This window comes from Oryx dammah, unplaced genomic scaffold (assembly GCF_014754425.2).
Source record: "Oryx dammah isolate SB20612 unplaced genomic scaffold, SCBI_Odam_1.1 HiC_scaffold_17, whole genome shotgun sequence".
In the NCBI taxonomy this organism is placed as follows: Eukaryota; Metazoa; Chordata; class Mammalia; order Artiodactyla; family Bovidae; genus Oryx; species Oryx dammah.
This window is the reverse complement of record NW_024070201.1, coordinates 59625764-59648867: the sequence shown is the minus strand read 5'-3', so window position 1 is coordinate 59648867 and position 23104 is coordinate 59625764. Positions and strand designations below refer to the sequence as shown.

The 23104-nt window shown below is 37.7% G+C and overlaps 1 protein-coding gene across 2 annotated transcripts in view; it reads left to right on the top strand.

The window, feature by feature from the left end:
* The window catches only part of DCDC1 (doublecortin domain containing 1), a 438943-nt gene that overhangs the window by 177318 nt on the left and 238521 nt on the right, over positions 1-23104 (top strand). Inside the window, exons 8-9 of one of the 2 annotated variants that reach the window (XM_040258929.1) lie at positions 2576-2668; positions 12913-13083. In XM_040258929.1, coding sequence (XP_040114863.1) covers positions 2576-2668; positions 12913-13083 — 264 coding nt within the window. Of the gene's footprint in view, positions 1-2575; positions 2669-12912; positions 13084-23104 lie in introns of those variants that run through there. The other variant, XM_040258928.1, reaches the window with a different exon arrangement.

Genomic DNA, 23104 nt, shown 5'->3' with positions numbered 1-23104 from the left:
ATTATGTCTGGAAGAAGAATGTTACTATTGTGTCTGGAATTTGAGGAAGAGATGCTTTTAGAAAATACATTCTCTTAATTTGACTTTTTACTTTCAGTAATTTTCTCTAGATGATTATGTTAAGATATATCTCTTTTAGAATGCCTGATCTCTTTTCAGAAAAAGCCCCATGTATGTGTCCTTGTGTTTTGTTGACAGTTTATTTCTCACTATTGTACTGGGTTCTCTTTGGTACTGTCCTTGTGATGCTTTTCAGTAATATTAATAACATTTTTCCCTCAACTTATGTAGATTAGGATAGTGCTATAAATTGAATATAAGAATGAGCTGATTTTTTCCAACTGTAGTAGTTTTAGAGGTAAAGAATTCCTACTTTTTAAAGAGTTACTTGAAACAGGTCTAAATATCACAGCCCTAGGAGATCTCGTTAGAATTGGACTTACTGCTGTGGCACCAAGGAGTTTCCTAGCTCTGTTTTTCTTTTGTTTTGCTTCCCTTCAAAAAAGATTTGCTCTGATGTTTTTACATTTGGAAATTAATTTTTTAAAGAAAAGATGATCTTGGTGACAGTTTACACATAGGCTTCCATATGTGGAAGTTGAGTTTGATATTTGACTTTGTATAATATTACGTTTTCTGTATTACTTTATTATTATTTTTTTGTTTTTTGTTTTTTCCCTTTTTTTTCTGTATTACTTTAGCACAGGAGAATATATATTCCTTTGGGAGACTGGTTCTAAGAACAGTCTCACATGATGGTATTTTCCCATTTTTATTGAGATATAATTAACGTATGACCCCTGTGTAAGTTTACAGTGAATAGCATGACTTGAACGTCATACATTGTGAAATGATTACCACAGTAAGTTTAAACATCCATCATTTCATATAGTTTTTTCCTTGTGAACTCTTAGGACCTACTGTCAACTAACTTTCAAATATACCATGTTGTATCATAACTGTAGTTATCATGTTTACCACACGATTTTTTTAAACTTGTTTTTAGTGGTTCTCAATCTAGGAAAGGGAATGGCAAACATCGCCTGGTGTCCAAATTCGGTCTGCCACTTGTTTGGTTTTTTAAGTTTTATTGGGACATAGCCACACTCATTTATTTATTTATTATGTATTTCATGCTACATTCCCTGGTGCTCAGACAGTAAATAATCTGCCTGCAATGTGAGAGACTCAAGTTTGATCCCTGGGTCGGGAAGACCCCCTGGAGAAGGAAATGGCAACCCACTACAGTATTCTTGCCTAAAGAATCCATGGACAGAGGAGCCTGGTGGGCTACAGTTCATGGGGTCACGAAGAGTCAGCATGACTGAGCAACTTTCACTCACTCACTCACTCATTTTGTGCTACATGGGTAGAGTTGAGTAACTGCAAAAGAGACTTGTCTGTTTCCCTCTCCCCAGAACCTAAATATTTCTTATGGAAATGTTTGTCAACTCCTTATCTAGGGTGATCCTCAGGATCACCTAAGGATTTCTTAGGTTTTTCCCTTCTACCAAAACAGAATCTCTGATATACTGAGCTGTGTCTCATATCAGTGGAAGAAGAGTTTACAGATTTGATACTATTCTTATAGCATTGACCCCTGCCCCCATTTTATCCCAAGTAGAGGAGTGGGTCTTCAGGCAGGGTATAGATTTAAGATTCATGTTAACTCAAACATGATTTGCTAGGCATACTATTGAGAAAGCCTATTTAAAGCAACAACAGCATTAACAAAACAAAACGAAAAGCATGATCATTATTCATTCTTAATATTCAATAAGAAGATACGCTATGGCATGTCCATTGCTTAAGAATTGTTAAATATTTCAGTTTAGAAGTTTCTGTATTAGGCTGTTGCTTTCTTTCTTCTTGTTATTACCAGTCTATTGAGTGAATATTATTGTGTGAGTTTAGCTTTTTCCTTTTTTCTTGGAAATAGCATTTTTTTTGATGGGGATAGTTTATAAAGAATGAGTCACATTCACTTTTTTGTAACATAAGTCTATAGCAATACTATAGAAAATCTTTATGTGGCTCTGTTCATGGAGCAGGTTGGAAGTAACTGTTAGGTATTTTAAGATACAGCATACGCTTTGCCCTGAATATTGTAAATCATTTTGAACTGTTCTAGAGTGAATTGACATTTGTTTTGGGTTTATATCCTTGAATTCTTATCCTGACATAACAGCAACCAATTTATTCCCTACTGGCAATGAAACACTTTACAGAAAATATCAGCCTAATTTAAAAAATGTTGCTATGTTAATTCTGAAAAATGCTTTTAAAAAGTATTCACCAGTGTCAAATATTTGCTATTTGGAACCCCCTCCCAAATTATATTTTACTGAGCTTAAAAACAATAAAAGTGGAAGTGTAAAATTCAGTGCTAAATGCTTTAAGTATAAAAACATTTTGACTTACTTAATCTAAGTCAAATTAATTTTCACATATATATAGACCAAATTAATTTGAAATCACCTTCCATGGTAATGCTAAATTAGTTGTTTGAATAAATGTTGCTAGTAGTTGTCAATATATGCCATTTTTCATGTCATTTGCTTATTTTTTTTCCTAGTTGAAACTGGCTGTGAATGAACAGAAAGGGAAAGTTACTGAAAAAGTCATTCTTTCAATGACAATGAAAGAACACCATCAGGCACAAGCAAAAGTAAGGAACTTAATTTTTAAACTGTACTGTAAAACTGCAATAAGTACTAATTATAAAATTAAGACAAATTTTACTTGGGTTTGGTAGTGAACCAACAATAGTTATCTGATAACAACAATGAAAAAAACTGGTCAAAACTGGAAATTATTTTATTGATATAGGCACCTTGAAAAATAATTATATTCTTGAAGGAATTAATCATATTATAATTTTCTTATACTACTTATAAATGTTTTCTCATAAATTTCCTAAATGAGGAAATTATTACATGCAACCAGAATCTGGGAATTACAGAATGTGTTAGCATAGGAAAAACATTACAATTTTATTGAACTTCAAATAAATAATAAAGTCTTATTTTTATTTTCTGACTTTCTAGGAATAGAGTTATCTTTCTGTATTTGAGCTATGTTAGCAATGTTATCTCTTATCTCAAAAAAACTGTAGTTTATAAATGTCAAGGCTAAGTGAGCTAATCATAAGATTCTGTAGGCAATATTGTAATGAAGAACTATTAAAGCAAGGCTTCTTCTCTCCAAAGCTCATGCTGTGAAGTTGACAGCATATTCCATAAATGAAACAATAATACAAAATTGGTGTTAGACAAAAGGTGAAAATGATTTTCATGTAGTTTTCTGGAATGCAAAAGCGTTTAATCTTTGTGAGGAAAGATCATGAATTTGCTAATTTCCATGTACTGCTGTCAGTAAATAAAATCTATAAGCAACTTAAAGAATAAGAGAGCATGAATATTTAAAAATAAACTTTCATGTAATTTTCTTTTGACATTTTGGCAAAGAAATCTATCAAAGCTTTAGGGGTTTAATATTTTCTTATCACTGTAATTGCATTTCCTTTGCTAGCTGTGTATTTTATAATAAATGAACAGGTGTAACGTGTCAAATTTTCCTGAGTGAATTCAACTTTTTAAGTTAGAGACTATATTAATATTTGAAACGTATATATGTGCAATATTAAAGATTATATTGTAAACATTGATTGGAAATCTCGTATAAAATATTTCAAAAAACAAAAATAATTTTATAGATTTGTTATAGTTCTGATTCATTTCACTTAATATTACAAGTGATTACACTTAATTTAGCAAGTTAAAAACTAGGTTGTTAGTTATAAGGAGATATTGTCCTCTGTGTGATTTTTATCACAGAAGAGTTTTATTAAATTTTCACAGTAAATTTAAAATGAATCTATCATATATGTTGATATGGTCAACTTTAGGAAATGCAAATAAAAATCTCTAGTTGAATTAGCATAATTAAAATTATATCTATAGTAACAAGTTATTGGAGAATAAATAGAAAACAGTCTAAAAGAATGTGAACAGATCAACTATTTTTTGCATTTTAAATATTATAGTTATTTTGCGCTTCGATATTTCAATGGAACTGAAAACTTGATGTGGTACAAGAAAATGATCATTATACTAAAAATATCATCTTTAATGCCACCTTGTTAGCAAAGCTGGAAATGAAAATTATTTTTTCTATAAAATTCAACATTATTAATGCTTATTTGACATTCATTCTTTATTATCAGCTTAATGTTTATTTGGTACTTATATCCATCATTATTCCTCCTTCAAAAGGACTTACTTAGTCATATATTCGCTTAATCAGTTATGGCTCCAAATGCCTTTTGTTTGCTTCAAAAATCAAACACGTGTGTGTGTGTGTGTGTGTGTGTGTGTATGTAATAATCTCTAAATACATTCCATACACTATGAGAATACTTTGTATGACATTAATTTGACGGTGATTATATTTTGATGTGTAAGTCAGTGACATCAAGTTTTGTCCTAATTCATATACAGAGATGTTAAATCATGATGGTGAAGAGAAAAGAAAAAAGGTGGGGGATGAGGAGATTGTTTCAACATTTCTTTTGGCCCACAGTTTAAAAATTTTACAAAAATATTATATGTCTAGATGTATTTCAAAACCTAAAGTAAACATCATAAAATCTGAATTTAGATTTCTGCTACCTGTGGTTTTATCTTAAAATCTTAATTTATTTTATATAATTTTTCCATATGAAAACTGGGAATAATAATAATATATGTATCATAAGACTACTTTGAGGTAGAGCAAGCCTTTTGGAAATGATCTGCTGAATATCCGAATGTAATTTTTTATTGTCGGTTTAAAAGTGTGTCATTCCAGATTCTCTGAAAAGTTGACACCAAGATGGAACTTAAAATGTGTATGAGTTTTAACTGAGGGCAGAAGGAGAAGGGGGTGACAGAGGATGGTTGGGTGGCATCACTGACTCAATGGACATCAGTTTGAGCAAACTCTGGGAGATAGTGAAGGACAGAGAAGCCTGGCATGCTGCAGTTCATGGGGTCACAAAGAGTCTGACGTGACTTAGCAACTGAACAACAACAATGCTCTCACAGGCATTTCTTCTATTAAAATCCATACTGGGGAGAGCTCTGAGTAATATTGGGAGACCTGTCAGACTGAAATGCAGGCTTGAACTCAAGTGAAGGAGAGAGGAAGGGAAGACTTGGTAGAAGTCTGTTGTGCAAGCTGAGGAACATGTGGCAAAGCTGGTGACACACGCTTGAGTCAAGGTTGTCCATCAGAGGGGTGTTGTGACTCCCTGGACTGGACTTGTTTTAGTGTCTTTGGCCATTGGTGCTTACCTGGTGATGGATGTAAAAGCATAATAGCTTGGACCCTTGGTCAGTTATGCTTCTGTAGTAAGGGGCTTGTGAAGCTCATTCTTGTTGCTTCCTCAAAAGGTGTAGTTGACATCATCCTTATTGCCTTCATCATAACCTTCTTGCTAAGTAAGTTATAAAATATTTTAAAATGTCTTTATTTTCAATCACCCCTTTCCCCATGAGTTGATGGGAATGTTGGACTCTTAAATAGGCCTAAAGGCAGTGCATAAATGACCTCTGGCTGGAAACAAGATAGAACTCCTTCCAAAATAATTTCCTATTAAAAAGTTGAGAGTAGTGACAGTGGTTAGAATAAGAGATGGTACACACTTCAGTTTTCCTGGTAGTTACACTGTAGCTCATCCTTAATTTTAAGGTTAAGAGATACTTAATTTTGCTCAGAGGTTCCCATGTCTTTTCTAGTCTTTGTTCATCAAGTCTGGTTATATTCACTTCTCAACCTAAAAAAACACTGTACTCTGTACCTGAAACAAATAAGAGATTTTAGGGAGTTTAAAACACCTATTTTTATCTCCCAGCTCCCCTTCTGGTTCTTTTTAATTATGCTGCAAATTAGAAAGTGTCTTGGTCTTAAGTTTAAGCACTGACCTGCCTTTGAGACCATCCCATATGTTGCATGCCCAGATGGTGTTTCCTAGCATGGAGGCTGCTGCCCTTTTGTGCTGATTCCAAGTGACAATTTAGCACAAAGTGCTCTGGAGTCTCCTCACTGACATATATGGACTCAAAGCCACACAGCATTCAGACCAACAGCTAAACTCAACATCTAGTGAGAAGCTAGACGCTCACTCAGAGAGGGAGGAGTGAGGAGCTTTCCTCACTCAAAAGCCAGGAGCTCCTCAAAGAGTCATTCGTAATAGTTAAAATACAGTATTTACAATGTATGGTTTAGAATGTACACCTTTCATAGGTATACACTTAAGAATGATTATAAATCAAATAATATTTTGTGCTTACTCTAAATCATCTTGAGACTTTCATTAAATTCAAGAGTTGCATGAATGTATCACAGAAACACAACCAAACTGCCCCACGTGTATATTTATTGACAGGTGTGCATTTGCATTCTCTCAGAAGTTTAGTTTGTTTCCTCATCAGAATACTCATTTTTTTTTTTGCTACCTTCTGCTCTTTTGTCACTCTCCCAAATTCTGTACAAGTGTCACTTCCGTGCTGCATTTCCACAGAGAATGAAGAGTAGAATGTGTAGGCTTTCTACTGCACAATGAGATGGTGCATTTTTTTCAGCATATGCATACGTAAGCCTTCTTTTGTGAATGGGACTGATAGGGTCAGATAATGTTTAAAGGGAAAGGCTTTATGTCTCTCAGGCCTCTATGTTTCCACATGGATGCTCCCACACACACATAGATTGAATTATGAACAGACCCATTAATGCTGGGATCACAAAAGGTCAAGTTTTGTCTTTTTTTTTACCCCCATTCACATTGCCTTTGTAGAGAGGGAGAAAAAAAAAGGGATTTGCACGAAAAAAAAGATTCATGATGAAGAATTTTAAACATATTCCCCCTTTTAGCAACATCTGTGATTTGAAAAAAAAAATCGTGTATGTAAAATGATTCAGAAATATTGTTTTACCTACTCAATTTTGGTATATGAATTATTTCATGCATAGTGTTATCTTTAAGTGTAACATGACATGTTATCATAATAACTGAGAAAAAATGTAGCACTTTCAGAATAAAAGGCCTTATGAATATGTAAAGTAACAAAGTTTGAATAAAATTGGATGGAAACTTCATCAAAACATCAGTGGCAGAATTCTCGATATGTGTTCTCCTATGTTTAAGATGTAAGTTAAGCTTTGCTGTGGCATCTTATTTTATAATTTTAAGTTATTAAAAAGTAGGTCATAATTAGTATAATTATGCTTCACATACATTAACAGATAATCATACAGCCAAGGAAAATAGCAAAAATGATAGACAAATTTTTTGAAGCAACAAAGAATTTATAGGAAATGAAACTTTAAGGCTCTAACCAATAGCCCTTTAGAATGCAAATGACATCATCAATTGTATGGTTGGTTGATTTCTGATGTCACATGAAATCCCCTATCAATGAAAGGCTATGAATTGTGACAGTAAAGCCAGTCATGTATAAAAATGTTCTCAAATCAAAGCCTGAAAGTCCTCCTTTTATTTTTTTTTTCTTTTTATGGCGTGCTATAGCATTGCTGCTGCTAAGTCGCTTCAGTCGTGTCCGATTCTATGCGACCCCATAGACGGCAGCCCACCAGGCTCCCCCGTCCCTGGGATTCTCCAGGCGAGAACACTGGAGTGGGTTGCCATTTCCTTCTCCAATGCATGAAACTGAAAAGTGAAAGTGAAGTCACTCAGTCATGTCTGACTCTTAGCGACCCCATGGACTGCAGCCCACCAGGCTCCTCCATCCATGGAATTCTCCAGGCAAGAATACTGGAGTGGGGTGCCATTGCCTTCTCCAGCTATAGCATTAGGTACAGTATATAAAATTAAAGAGAGAAGTATTATTGACTAGCAAAATATATTGCATGTTGCTTAGTATATTTTGAAGACTACATAAAGTTGTTTCTTTTTGAATTATATGGTACGAGGTACAGGTTCAGAGAGGATTGGTGCTTTCCAGAAGTAGTGTGCCTGCTTAGTCTTGTCCACTCTTTGTGACCCCATGGACTATAGCCCCTCAGGCTCCTCCGTCCATGGAATTTTCCAGGCAAGAATACTGGAGTAGGTTGCCATTTCCTTCTCCAGGGGATCGTTTTGACCCAAGGATCGAACCTGCAACTCCTGTGTCTCCTGCACCTGCAGGCAGATTCTTTACCACTGCCTTCATTCTACTGGGAAGCCCAAGTAGCATTTGAACATTAGGTTTAATTTTGCCAGATAACTGTAAGAGCAAGTCACCTGGTCTGCTTTGGTCTCTAGCTTTGGTATGATAGATACTATTATCCATCATCTTTGACGATAATACTGCTAGAAGGTAGTATGGTAAAGATAAAGATGAAAACATTGACCAAAATTGCATTAGTTATCACTGCCATATCTTAAGTTTTGCAGCTTTTTTATAGACTTAACTGTATTTGGGAAGCATAGAAATTTGTTCCAGAAAGTAAGAAAAAGTCTTGAATCTTGAAGAGCAAGATGAAGAAGGCAGTAGGGTTGGTGAAGTGTAGGAGGGGAGGAAGGAGCTACTTGGAAGGTTCATTATAATATTGGAGGTAGATTAATGAGGTGGAGATGGCAGGATGGTTTAGAGAGGGAGAGATTAGGACAGGGACCACTCAGTATTTATTTTGATACTGAGGAGGGGAGGGGATGAGGAGATGAAGACTCGGGCCAGAGTATTATAAGAAAAGCAAGGAAGGACAGGAAATATATGTGTTTACAAGAAGGGTTGATAAACTACAGCTGAGGGGCCAAATCCACCCCATTGCTTGTTTTTCTAAATAAAGTTTTATTGGAACATAGCCTTGTGAATTTGTTTATATATTGTCTGTGGCTGCTTACAAAGTACAGCTGCAGGGTCAAATGGTTGTTTGTTTGTTTGTTTAATATTTATTTATTTATTCGGTGCTTTGTGTCTTAGCTGTGGCATGAGGGATTCTCTATCTTTGTTGCAACATATGGAATATTTAGAAGTGTCATGTAGGATCTAGTTACCTGATCAGGAATTGAACCTGGGGCCCCTGCATTTGGAGTACAGTCTTTGCCAGTGGACCACGAGGGAAGTCCCCAGGGCTGAGTAGTTTTGATAGAGACATTTTAACACAAAACTGAAAATATTTATTATCTGGCTCTTACAAAGAAGTTTGCCAACATTTTATTTAGAAGAAAGCATTGCTTAAAGAAAGCAAGTGGTTGGTCACATAGGGAAAAATAAGAAAAACACCCCCCCAAAAAAGGAATAATTTAAATTAGTTTTCTTACATGCATATAATGCTTCTAAAATTCTTCTAAAGTTCTAAAGTCTGTTTAGTTCAGTCGCTCAGTCATGTCCAACTCTTTGCAACACCATGGATTGCAGCACGCCAGGCTTCCCTGTCCATCACCAGCTCCTGTAGCTTGCTCAAACTCATGTTCATCTAGTTGGTGATGCCATCCAACCATCTTATCCTCTGTTGCCCCCTTCTCCTCCTGCATTCAATCTTTCCCAGTATCAGGGTCTTTTCCAGTGAGTTGACTCTTCTCATCAGGTAGCCAAAGTATTGGAGTTTCAGCTTCAGCATCAGTCCTTCCAATGAATATTCAGGGTTGATTTCCTTTAGGATTGACTGGTTTGATCTCCCTGCAGTCCAAGGGACTCTCAAGAGTCTTCTCCAACATCACAGTTCCAAAGAATCAATTCTTCAGTGCTCAGTTTTCTTTATGGCCCTACTGTCACATCCATACATGACTACTGGAAAAACCGTAGCTTTGACTAGATGGACCTTTGTTGGCAAGGTAATGTCTCTACTCTTTAATATGCTGCTGAGGTTTGTCATAGCTTTTCTTCCAAGGAGTAAGCAATCACCATCTGCAGTGATTTGGGAGCCCAAGAAAATAAAGTCTGTCACTGTTTCCATTGTTTCCCCATATATCTGCCAGGAAGTGATGGGGCCAGATAACATGAGCTTCATTTTTTGAATGTTGAGTTTTAAGCCAACTTTTTCACTCTTCTCTTTCACTTTTATCAAGAGGCTGTTTAGTTCCTCTTTGCTTTCTGCCATAAGAGTGATATCATCTGACTATCTGAGGTTATTGATATTTCTCCTGGCAATCTCGATTCCAGCTTTTGCTCATCCAGCCTGGCATTTTGCATGATGTACTCTGCGTATAAGTTAAATAAGCAGAGTGACAATATGTAGCCTTGACGTACTCCTTTCCTAATTTGTAATGAGTCTGTTGTTCCGTGTCCGGTTCTAACTGTTGCTTCTTGACTGGTGTACAGATTTTTCAGTAGCAGATAAGGGGGCCTGGTATTCCCATCTCTAAGAATTTTCCACAGTTTGTTGTGATCCACACAGTGAAAGGCTTTATCATAATCAATGAAGCAGAAGTAGATGATTTTCTGGAATTCTTTTGCTTTGTCTGTGATCCAGTGGATGTTGGCAATTTGATCTCTGGTTCCCCTGCCTTTTCTAAATCCAGTTTGTACATCTGGAAGTTCTAGGTTCACATACTGTTGAAGTCTAGCTTGGAGAATTTTGAGCATTGCTTTGCTAGTGTATGAGATGAGTGCAGTAATGTGCTAGTTTGAACATTCTTTGGCATTGCCTTTCTTTGGGATTGGGATGAAAACTGACCTTTTCCAGTCCTGTGGCCACTGCTGAATTTTCCAAATTTGCTGGCATATTGAGTCCAGCACTTTAACATCATTCTTGGGAAAAGTTAAATATAGTTGAGTATTATATATGTTTATATACATAATATCATTATCGTATGTAGAGGTTTCAAAGTAACTAGGCAAAATAGAAAAGTAAGTATTTAAATCATCTGAATAACAGTACAAACTTGCTTTGATTTACTTTCCTGAAATTCTTGTGGGAGGGATAGAAATCATTGACTTAATATTAGAGTTGGTTGGACAAATGCCATATTTTTAGCTGAGACAGAAAGAGAATGAACTGTCATTACATGAGAGACTCTTGAAGAACGATTTCTTATTTTACCTGTGGACGTTGAAGTATAGTTGAGAATCTATGTGATACTTTCAAGAGCAAGAAAGACAGGTAAAACTTAATATGCCCAAAACTACTCTGTTTAAAAATGTAAACACTGTAATAATATAATATGTACATGAGACTATATATGTTAGCCACTGTGTTGTCCATTCTTTCAGTTCAGTTCAGTCGCTCAGTCGTATCTGACTCTGTGACCCCATGAATCGCAGCACGCCAGGCCTCCCTGTCCATCACCAACTCCCAGAGTTCACTCAAACTCATGTCCGTTGAGTCAGTGATGCCATCCAGCCATCTCATCCTCTGTCGTCCCCTTCTCCTGCCCCCAATCCCTCCCAGCATCAGGGTCTTTTCCAATGAGTCAGCTCTTTGCATGAGGTGGCCAAAGTATTGGAGTTTCAGCTTTAGCATCAGTCCTTCCAAAGAACACCCAGGATTGATCTCCTTTAGAGTGGACTGGTTGGATCTCCTTGCAGTCCAAGGGACTCTCAAGAGTCTTCTCCAACATCACAGTTCAAAAGCATCAATTCTTCGGAGCTCAGCCTTCTTCACAGTCCAACTCTCACATCCATACATGACCACTGGAGAAACCATAGCCTTGACTAGACAGACATTTGTTGTCAAAGTAATGTCTCTGCTTTTTAATATGCTATCAAGGTTAGTCATAACTTTTCTTCCAAGGAGTAAGCGTGTTTGAGTTTCATGGCTGCAATCACCATCTGCAGTGATTTTGGAGCCCCCCAAAATAAAGTCTGACATCTAATTCTTAGTATGGTAAGGTCAATATTAGTCCTCACTTGTGGATGAAGGTCTTATTACCTGTTCGAAATCTCTCAGTCAGCAAATGAAAGAGTCAGGATTTTAACTCAAGGTTTCAAAAAGTCCATGCCATGTTCAGAGTCAGTCATAACTCTAAATGGGTCCAATTTGATCACTTCAGGAGTCATGGATAAACTGAACTTCTGCTTTTCATTTCTTTAGGTCACTACCCTATATCTATCAACGTTTATGTAAGAATCTAATCTATTAGAATATAAGGTTATATAGCATAATGAAAAGTCAAAGAATTGTAATGATTATAATTTGCTAACTATATGGATTAAAATATTAACTTACTATTTTTGAGTCCTCTGCATGTCTTTCTAGTAATCCATAAGTCAAGTTTGTGTCTCTTAAATATGTTGATTAGAAATCTAGAAATTTAAATACAAAGGGTAAATGTCTCTAAACCTTTGCTGTTTCTGAAAAAAATTCTATGCATCATTCTGAAATATATATATATTCAAAATATTGTCTAGAATATTCAAAATATTGTCTTTGAAGTATGGATATTTTGAAAAGTTTATTTATGAAGTTTGGAAAATGATGTTTTGAAGCATTTGAAAGGAAGAAAATAAATTGTTTCATTTAAAAGGCCCACACAATGTTAATAAAGTTAACATATGTATTAAAAATTTAAAGGTAAATTACAGATGGCAACATAAAATATTCTAGAAAGGAAGGTATATAAAATAGAATTAAATATTGTCATTGATACATATATTTGATTATTTAAAGTCTTAGAGTGGTCTTATTCTGTTAAGCAGCTTAAAAGTCCTTGGCAAACTTGTAAGATGTATATGTTTCTTTCTGTATCTAGAAAGCAATTGTAAATAGGTACCTGTTCCATATTTTTAAAATTAGAAATCTTCCCATAAATAAAATTTGTTAATGAAGGAATGTATGTATCTTCTGTTCACTTTACTTGAACATAGATCTATGCTCAAATTCTTATATTGAAGTCATTTCCCCCACATCAAACTAGGCACTCAAAAATCTAATAGGTGTGACATCAACAATTACTACTTGCTAACAACGCTTGTAATTTAACCCCTTCAGGTGAACAGGCTGATTGATGAATTGCAGACAGCTATCAAAAGCAACAGAGGTCATCTCTCTAAACTTGGCCCCCAATTACAGGCTGAGCAGGAGCAATTCTCCTCTTATGTCTACCAACACATTAAAAGCCTTCCAGCAAACACTCTTATCCCAGGAGGCCTGCAGCTCAAGGTGGGTGTCATTCTGTGACTATCAATGGGTTCAGCCAGAGACAAAACACTCTGCTCCATTTGGAGACCCTTGTAACAATGCCACTCAGCTTGAATTTCTTTCTGTGTTGTCTTCCTCAAACTGGAGTTTGGATTACAAGTGCTAATATTACCATTGAGGAACTATGTTTTAAAAGAAAATATCTAGAGGCCTTTGAAATATGGACTTATAAACTTTAGTTTTCAACCCAGAGAAGTAATTTTAATGAAGAAATTTAATCATTGAACATTTATGTGCTTTTCCAAAAAACATATATTTTTCACAGGAGTCACTATATATTTCAGTTTTTTAAAATAACTTATTTGGAGAAATGGATAAGCTTTAATAATTGACAGACAGTGGCAATAGGAATTAGAGGTGAAAGGCCAGATGACTGATTGATGTTCAAACTACATTTCCAAGGAAAAAGATCTGTATTGGATAAGTGTGACACATGTCTGAGTTCACTTGGTAAAATCAATACTTCAGAATATACTGGGGAAAAAGGTGAATTGGTTATCTGTCAGGACAAAATAGCTAAATGTCCTAGACTACTCTTTGCTATTGCATCTTTGGAAGAGAAAAAAATAATTCATATTCAGCTAAAGTGGTTTATGTACTGGAAGTTTAGGTAAATACTTTTATCATAATAGTGTATCCATTTTAAGTATATCAAGTTAAGATTGCTCTATAATCTCATATCTCATATTTTGAAAGACTATAATTAGTAAAATTAAATTAACCTGAGCATGGCACTTTTCCCTCTGAAGAACCATTACTACAACTCTTTATTTCCTTCTGATTATGTTTATATTTGAATGTTATTAACATTCAATATAATTGTATTTTGATCAGCCTTTATCTCTACAGTTCCCTTAATATTCAGCCTTATTCTGCAAGTAACATGGTAAACATTACATTTTCTGTCTATAACTTATTTCTTTAGGGGAATTCCTTGTTTGCATTTTGAATGAGTATTACCATGTAGAAATTGACCTTTGGAGAAATGTAATTCCAAGATAAACAGATGATCATTTATCTCTTATCAGTTCAGTTCAGTCGCTCAGTCGTGTCCGACTCTTTGCAACCCCATGAATCGCAGCACACCAGGCCTCCCTGTCCATCACCAACTCCCGGAGTTCACTCAGACTCACGTCCATTGAGTCAGTGATGCCATCCAGCCATCTCATCCTCAGTCATCCCCTTCTCCTCCTGCCCCCAATCCCTCCCAGCTTCAGAGTCTTTTCCAATGAGTCAACTCTTCCCATGAGGTGGCCAAAGTACTGGAGTTTCAGCTTCAGCATTATTCCCTCCAAAGAAATCCCAGGGCTGATCTCCTTCAGAATGGACTGGTTGGATCTCCTTGCAGTCCAAGGGACTCTCAAGAGTCTTCTCCAACACCACAGTTCAAACGCACCAGTTCTTTGGTGCTCAGCCTTCTTCACAGTCCAACTCTCACATCCATACATGACCACAGGAAAAACCATAGCCTTGACTAGACAGACCTTTGTTGGCAAAGTAATGTCTCTGCTCTTAAATATGCTGTCTAGGTTGGTGATAACTTTTCTTCCAAGGGGTAAGCATCTTTTCATTTCATGGCTGCAGTCACCATCTGCAGTGATTTTGGAGCCCAAAAAAATAAAATCTGACACTGTTTCCACTGTTTCCCCATCTATTTCCCATGAAGTGATGAGACCAGATGCCATGATCTTTGTTTTCTGAATGTTGAGCATTAAGCCAACTTTTTCACTCTCCACTTTCACTTTCATCAAGAGGCTTTTTAGTTCCTCTTCACTTTCTGCCATAAGGGTGGTATCATCTACATATCTGAGGTTATTGATATTTCTCCTGGCAGTCTTGATTCCAGCTTGTACTTCTTCCAGTCCAGCGTTTCTCATGATGTACTCTGCATATAAGTTAAATAAGCAGGGTGACAATATACAGCCTTGATATACTCCTTTTCCTATTTGGAACTAGTCTGTTGTTCCATGTCCAGTTCTAACTGTTGCTTCCTGACCTGCATATAGGTTTCTCAAGAGGCAGGTCAGGTGGTCTGGTATTCCCATCTCTTTCAGAATTTTCCACAGTTTATTGTGATCTACACAGTCAAAGGCTTTGGCATAGTCAATAAAGCAGAAATAGATGTTTTTCTGGAACTCTTGCTTTTTCCATGATCCAGCGGATGTTGGCAATTTGATCTCTGGTTCCTCTGCCTTTTCTAAAACCAGCTTGAACATCTGGAATTTCATGGTTCACGTATTGTTGAAGCCTGGTTTGGAGAATTTTCAGCATTACTTTACTAGTGTGTGAGATGAGTGCAATTGTGCGGTAGTTTGAGCATTCTTTGGCATTGCCTTGCTTTGGGATTGGAATGAAAACTGACCTTTTCCAGTCCTGTGGCCACTGCTGAGTTTTCCAAATGGAAAACTGGCATATTGAGTGTAGCACTTTCACAGCATCATCTTTCAGGATTTGAAATATCTCAACTGGAATTCCATCACCTCCACTAGCTTTGTTTGTAGTGATGCTTTCTAAGGCCCACTTGACTTCACATTCCAGGATGTCTGGCTCTAGGTGAGTGATCACACCATTATGATTATCTTGGTCATGAAGATCTTTTTTGTTCAGTTCTTCTGTGTATTCTTGCCACCTCTTCTTAATATCTTATCTCCTATAGTCTGTGCTAGTCAGCTAAAGATTTAGGAAGTGATGTTCAAGACATCAAGGTCAAGTGTTCCTGTAGTCCAGTAGTTCTTTTGCTGATTTCTGACTTGGTTACAGATCCAGGCTGCCATTTTGCACCTAAGGTCTGAAGCCATAAAGCTCATAGAAGAAATATGTTTCCCGTGTGCTGCCTTAGTCTTGGCAGTATATATTTTTGGAGATCTTCAAGCAAGAGTTCCAAAAACAAAAATAAATGGGACTACACCAAACAAAAGAGCTTTTGCACATCAAAGGAAACTGTCAACAAAATGAAAAAAAAAAATACTGAATGGGAAAAGATGTTTGCAAAGGATGTATCCAAGAAGGGATTAATATCCAAACTATATAAAGAACTTAGTGTCAAGAAACACAAACAATTCAATTAAAAAATGGACAAATAACCTGAACAGTCATTTTTCCAAAGAAGACATACAGATGGCTAATAGACACATGAAAAGATGCTCAACATCACTAATCAGGGACATGCAAATCAAAACCACAATGAGATATCACTTCATACTTGTCATAAATTGCTGTTATCAAAAAGATAACAAAAAACAAGTGTCAGCGAGGATGATGGAGAAAAGAAATCCTCGAACATTATTGGTGGAATTGTAAATTGGTGTAGCTACTATGCAAAACAGTATGGAAGTTCCTCAAAAAGTTAAAAATAGAACTGCCATACAATTCAGCACTTCCACTTCTGGGCATTTATCTGAAGGAAGAAAAAATCCCACTTATTTGAAAAGATATATGCACTGCTATGTTCACTGCAGCATTATTTACAATAGCCAAGAAATGGAAGCAGCCTGAGTATCTACTGATAGACGAATGGATAAAGATGTTTTGTGTATATTATATGTGCATACACACACACACACACACAGACACACGCACACACAATGGAATGTTACTCAACCATAAAAAGAATGAAATGTTGTCATTTGCAGCAACATGGATAGACCCACAGAGCATTTTGCTAAATGAAATGACATGTAGACAAATACTATATGATTTCACTTCTATGTGAAATCTTTTCATACTGTTCATGGGGTTCTCAAGGCAAGAATACTGAAGTGGTTTGCCATTCCCTTCTCCAGTGGACCACATTTTGTCAGAACTCTCCACCATGACCCGTCCGTCTTGGGTGGCCCTACACAGCATGGCTCATAGTTTCGTGAAGAACTGACTCATTGGAAAAGACCCTGATGCTGGGAAAGATTGAAGGCAGGAGGAGAAAGGGACAACAGAGAATGAGATGGTTGGATGGCATCACCAACTCAATGAACATGAGTTTGAGAAAGCTCTGGGAGTTGGTGATGGACAGGGAAACCTGGAGGGCTATAGTCCATGGGGTTGCAAAGAGTCAGACATGACTGAGTGACTGAAGTGAGCTGAACTGATATTTGGAATCTATAAAACAAAAACAGACTTAGATATAGAGAACAAACTTGTGGTTACCAAAGGGTGGGAGTTGTGTGGGATTGGGCAGATTAGATGAAGGGCATTAAGTACAAACTTCCGGTTATTAAATAAATACACCATGGGTAGGTAATGTATAGCACAGGGGATATAATTAATGTGTGTGTGTGTTAGTCGCTCAGTCATGTCCTCTTTCCAACCCTGTGCACTGTAGCCTGCCAAGTTCCTCTGTCCATGGAATTCTCCAAGCAAGAATACTGGAGTGGGTTGCCATTCCCTTCTCCAGGGGATCTTCCCAACCCAGAGATAGAACGTGAGTCTCCTGCATTGCAGGTAGATTCCTTACTGTCCAAGCCACTAGGGAAGTCCATAGTCAATAGTATTGCAATGCCTTTTTTATATGATGACGTATAATCATCAGTTAATCCTGGTGATCAGTTCATAATGTATATGTATCAGATCACCATGTTGTACACCTGAAACTAAAGTTGTATGTCAACTGTGTGTGTGTGTTTAATCAGTTGTGTCCGACTCTTTGGGACCCGTGGACTATAGCCGGCCACGCTCCTCTGTCCAAGGGATTCTCCAGACAAGAATACTGGAGTGGGTACTAGAGACAGAAATGGCAACCCACTCAGGTATTCTTGCCCGGAGAATGACTGAGCGACTGAACACTCAGCAAGCATTCCTTGCTCCTGGGGATCTTCCCGACCCAGGGACTGAACCTGGTCTCCTGCATTGCTGGTGGATTCTTTACCTTCTGAGCTACTATGCTTCAATTAAAAAAGGAAAAAAAACAAACAAACAAACAAAATGAAGCAACACAAAACTAAAGATTCCTGCAAACAATACTTCTTTGTTTCAGAGCTCAACATTTGCCTTTCCCTGTCAGAGCTGTGCCAGGATGGGTATAGGGAACTTTCATTTTATTTCTCCCCTTTTTTGAGCTTCATCTTTTCCCATCAGCTCTATGATAGATATACTGTGTTTACAGGAAAACAATTACCTGCAACACAGACCCTCTCAAACCATTTCAAATAAAAGGAGGGTTTGTTGAAAACATGTAAAGATATCTTACAGAAATGAAAACCAGGAAATACAGCTGATTCTCACAAGAAAGTCATTTCTTTTCCATACCTCTTTCTCCTGAAGCCCTGTGATCTTCCCTCTCCTCTTTCTGAGCTTTGAAATTTCTCTTTTCTTTCTGCAAGCTGGCTTTCTCTTTTTACTCCTTCGTTTGTATATGAGGAAAATTGTGGCCCCTTGTTGTTGTTCTGGCCCTAACTTTTCAGTTTAAATGGTCATCATCATTTGAATAGAGTCTTTGTGTTTCCTAGTTTAAATCATGTATAGAGAGAATCTGTTTGCATCAGTCCAGCCTTATCTAGGTCCCTGACATCAACTCAACCACCTGTAACACTGAGTGGGGAAAGGCAGGGTCGTGTGCAGTACAGGGCATAGAGGAGTTTCCAGTAATTAGTTTAGAAAGGGAAGTTGGTCATGGATGGCCTGAGTGATTGACACGTTTCTCATATATAATTAAATGGAACATTATAACTAAATTATTGTGTATTATTTGTGGTAATATATTCTCTCCTTTCCCTCCAACCCCCATATTTTTGGGAGTAGATGTTTGGACTGCTGGAAAAGACATTGAGATCTGTAGTTTTCTAAACTAGTTCTTACATCTGAAATAGCCAGGCAGTAGAGACAAAACTGGATTAGCAAAGTATACCCTAATTATTCAGAACTGCAAATCTCTTAGAACTGAGGAGTTTTTTCGTACTCTCTAGGTGAAGTGAAAGTCATTCAGTTGTATCTAACTCTTTGTGATCCCATGGACTATACAGTCCCTGGAATTCTCCAGGCCAGAATACTGGAGTAGGTAGCCTTTCTCTTCTCCAGGATATCTTCCCAACCCAGGGACTGGACCCAGGTCTCCCTCATTGCAGGTGGATTCTTTACCAGCTGAGCCACAAGGGAAGACCTCTCTAGGTGAAGAGAATTTGCTATTTCCAATTGGAGAGATATTGAGCACGAGTCCTAGCAGCATACTGTCCTCTGTTAATTCCAGAATCAGTTCATATCAGTAGCCTGGCCAAACTGTTTCCATGGAGTGTGAATGAGCTGCCCTTTTTTGGAGCACTGTCTCTAGCCCAGTTACCTCTGAGTCACTTTGTGCAAAGGCCAGGACTTTTGTGGTTATAAACAACTTTATTCCATCTATAGCATGAGCTTTGCAGACTGTTAGATGATATATCAATCAATCAATCAGTGCATTTTCCATTTATAACTGTAAGCCGTGGCTCTAGTAAAACTTATTTCCCTCCTTTTTTCTTCATCTTGATAAAACAGTGAATTGGAATGAATCAGTTCAGTTCAGTTGCTCAGTCGTGTCTGACTCTTTGCAATCCCATGAACTGCAGCACGCCAGGCCTCGCTGTCCATCACCAACTACCGGAGTTCACTCAGACTCACGTCCATCAAGTCAGTGATGCCATCCAGCCATCTCATCCTCTGTTGTCCCCTTCTCCTCCTGCCCCCAATCCCTCCCAGCTTCAGAGTCTTTTCCAGTGAATCAACTCTTCGCATGAGGTGGCCAAAGTATTGGAGTTTCAGCTTTAGCATCATTCCCTCCAAAGAAATCCCAGGGCTGATCTCCTTCAGAATGGACTGGTTGGATCTCCTTGCAGTCCAATGCATTCTCAAGAGTCTTCTCCAACACCACAGTTCAAAACCATCAATTCTTCGGCGCTCAGCTTTCTTTATAGTCCAACTCTCACATCCATACATGACCACTGGAAAAACCATAGCCTTGACTAGACGGACCTTTGTTGACAAAGTAATGTCTCTGCTTTTTAATATGCTATCTATGTTGGTCATAACTTTCCTTCCAAGGAATAAGTGTCTTTTGATTTCATGGCTGCAGTCACCATCTGCAGTGATTTTGGAGCCCAGAAAAATAAAGTCAGTCACTGTTTCCACTGTTTCCCCATCTATTTGCCATGAAGTGATGGGATCCGAATGAATATCTTTCTACTTTGTTTGATGATTTACATTACTGTTGTATGCGGATATGAGCCCAGGGCTCAACTTCAAGAACCAAACGTAATATATTGGAGTCATCATCATCTTCTAGAGCTTCTAGGTGTTCAACTAGGAGCTGTAGGCAGGGAGTGATTCAAAAATCCCCTGGTGCATTTTTTCTTATTGTGTGTGGTTGCCTTCACTTCTTCACTGAGCTTCTCCTCGTCATCATATCTCTCACTGATAATTTAAAAGCAGCAGCTTTTGGTTAGGTCTTAATATTCAGTTCAGTTCAGTTGCTCAGTCGTGTCTGACTCTTTGCGACCCCATGAATCGCAGCACGCCAGGCCTCCCTGTCCATCACCAACTCCCGGAGTTCACTCAGACTCACGTCCATCGAGTCAGTGATGCCATCCAGCCATCTCATCCTCTCTCATCCCCTTCTTCTCCTGCCCCCAATCCCTCCCAGCATCAGAATCTTTTCCAATGAGTCAACTCTTCCCATGAGGTGGCCAAAGTACTGGAGTTTCAGCTTTAGCATCATTCCTTCCAGAGAAATCCGAGGGTTGATCTCCTTCAGAATGGACTGGTTGGATCTCCTTGTAGTCCAAGGGACTCTCATGAGTCTTCTCCAACACCACAGTTCAAAAGCATCAATTCTTTGGCGCTCAGCCTTCTTCACAGTCCAACTCTCACATCCATACATGACAACAGGGAAAACCATAGCCTTGACTAGACGGACCTTTGTTGGCAAAGTAATGTCTCTGCTTTTGAATATGCTATCTAGGTTGGTCATAACTTTTCTTCCAAGGAGTAAGCGTCTTTGAATTTCATGGCTACCATCACCATCTGCAGTGATTTTGGAGCCCGAAAAAATAAAATCTGACACTGTTTCCACTGTTTCTCCATCTATTTCCCATGAAGTGATGGGACCGGATGCCATGATCTTCATTTTTTGAGTGTTGAGCTTTAAGCCAACTTTTTCACTCTCCTCTTTTACTTTCATCAAGAGGCTTTTTAGTTCCTCTTCACTTTCTTCCATAAGGGTAGCATCATCTGCATATCTGAGGTTATTGATATTTCTCCTGGCAATCTTGATTCCAGCTTAATATTAGACGATCATTTTTTAAAAGGACACACTCAATGTTCCCCATTGCCTCAGTTCCATCTTTGCATAATACAGTGCCAAGTTCAAATAGATGTATAAGACAGAAGACCGAGAACAGTCTAGGTTTCGAAGTCCACCCCTGCCATGGGAAAGTTCCTTGTTTTAAAAAAAAAAATTGAAAACACAACATTAGAAGAATTTTAGCAAAAAGTTATATCAACTATATTCACATTATTCCTTATATGACCCGTGCAGTCGTTTCCATATCCACTCACATGTAGTCACAACCACAGTGTGCACCTTTTTTGTATCTGGTACATTTTCTTTCCATCACATCTTAACACCTTTTAGGGTGATGAGATTTCTTATTGTCTTTACCTTAAGTGGTCACACTTAGTATGTGGCATAATATGAAGCCCTTCAGGTAACAAGCTTTTGGAACAATTGCTTACTATTCAAGACCTTCTTTACCCCACACCCCCTGTCACTGCTGTCACCTTCAGGCCCTATAAGAACATCTGCTCCAGCCACGGCTCAGTGACTTCTGCCTTCCCAGTCCTGTTCTTTCGCCGCAACTCCTCCTCCTCTTCATCCCCATGGAGATGCTGTCAGAAATGTTAGCATTTCCCTGGGAGAGCAGGAAAGAAAGAATTGATAGGAAAGGGTATTAGCAAATCTGTAGGGGATGGTGGGTGGAAAAGCTAGTAGAAAAGTGGATGATCTGACTGGGAATTGATGAGCCAAGTGTGGGATGTGTGAGTAGGTGGGAGAAGACACAGGGAGTGAGCAAAAGATGGGTACAGGGAAATCCTTTCACTGAAATTAGTGCTTTTCACACACAGCTGGTCAATGATGATCTGTGGTTAGTGTTCCATTTACTGCCAGTAGAGGTAGATTCAGTTTCTGTAAAATTTGGGGAAAAGGAGCTTCTTTAAAATTAGGCCTGAAAGTGGGTATTTATTTAGGTTGAGAAAATAAATCACAACAGGTTAATAGAGACTTGGAGATTCAGATCTTTTTTTCTGAGATGTTTTAAGGCAGCTTATCAGACATTCTTACATAGAAATATTCCCTGAGTACTCTCTGGCTTCTCCACCCCATATATTGACGCTCTGTAGCTCCCAGCACTCAGAACTGGAGCAAGATATGGGTACTGAAGCTTAATTTTCCACTAACTTCACATGAATCCACTTTAGCTGTGAGCAAGCAAAATATGGTGGAATTTAGTAACCTGTTAAAAACAAGAATCAGAGGTCTGTGATTTGGAAATTTATTTTTTAGCATTTATATTTTTATATTGCTTGGTTATCATATTCTTCCCTAGCATGAAAAATTTAGGTTTTTAAAAAGAGATAATTCAGATATTTACTTTTAAAAAATGACTTTGTCCAGTACCTTGTTCATCTTCTAGGTGAAAGTGAAAGTATTAGTTGCTCAGTTGTGTCCTCTTCTTTGTGACCTCATGGACTGTAGCCCACCAGGCTTCTCTGTCCATGGGATTCTCAAGGCAAGAATACTGGAGTGGGTTGCCATTTCCTTCTCCAGGGGGTCACCCCGACCCGGGGATCGAACCTGTATCTCCTGCATTGCAGGTAGATTCTTTATTGTCTGAGCCACCACAGAAGCCTCTTCTAGGTAATATGTATCTAACAATTTTTATTCTTCTAATTACAGAATAAAAGAAAATTTTAAATGAATCATCCAGTAAACCCATACATTATTAAATACATATGTCCACAAGGC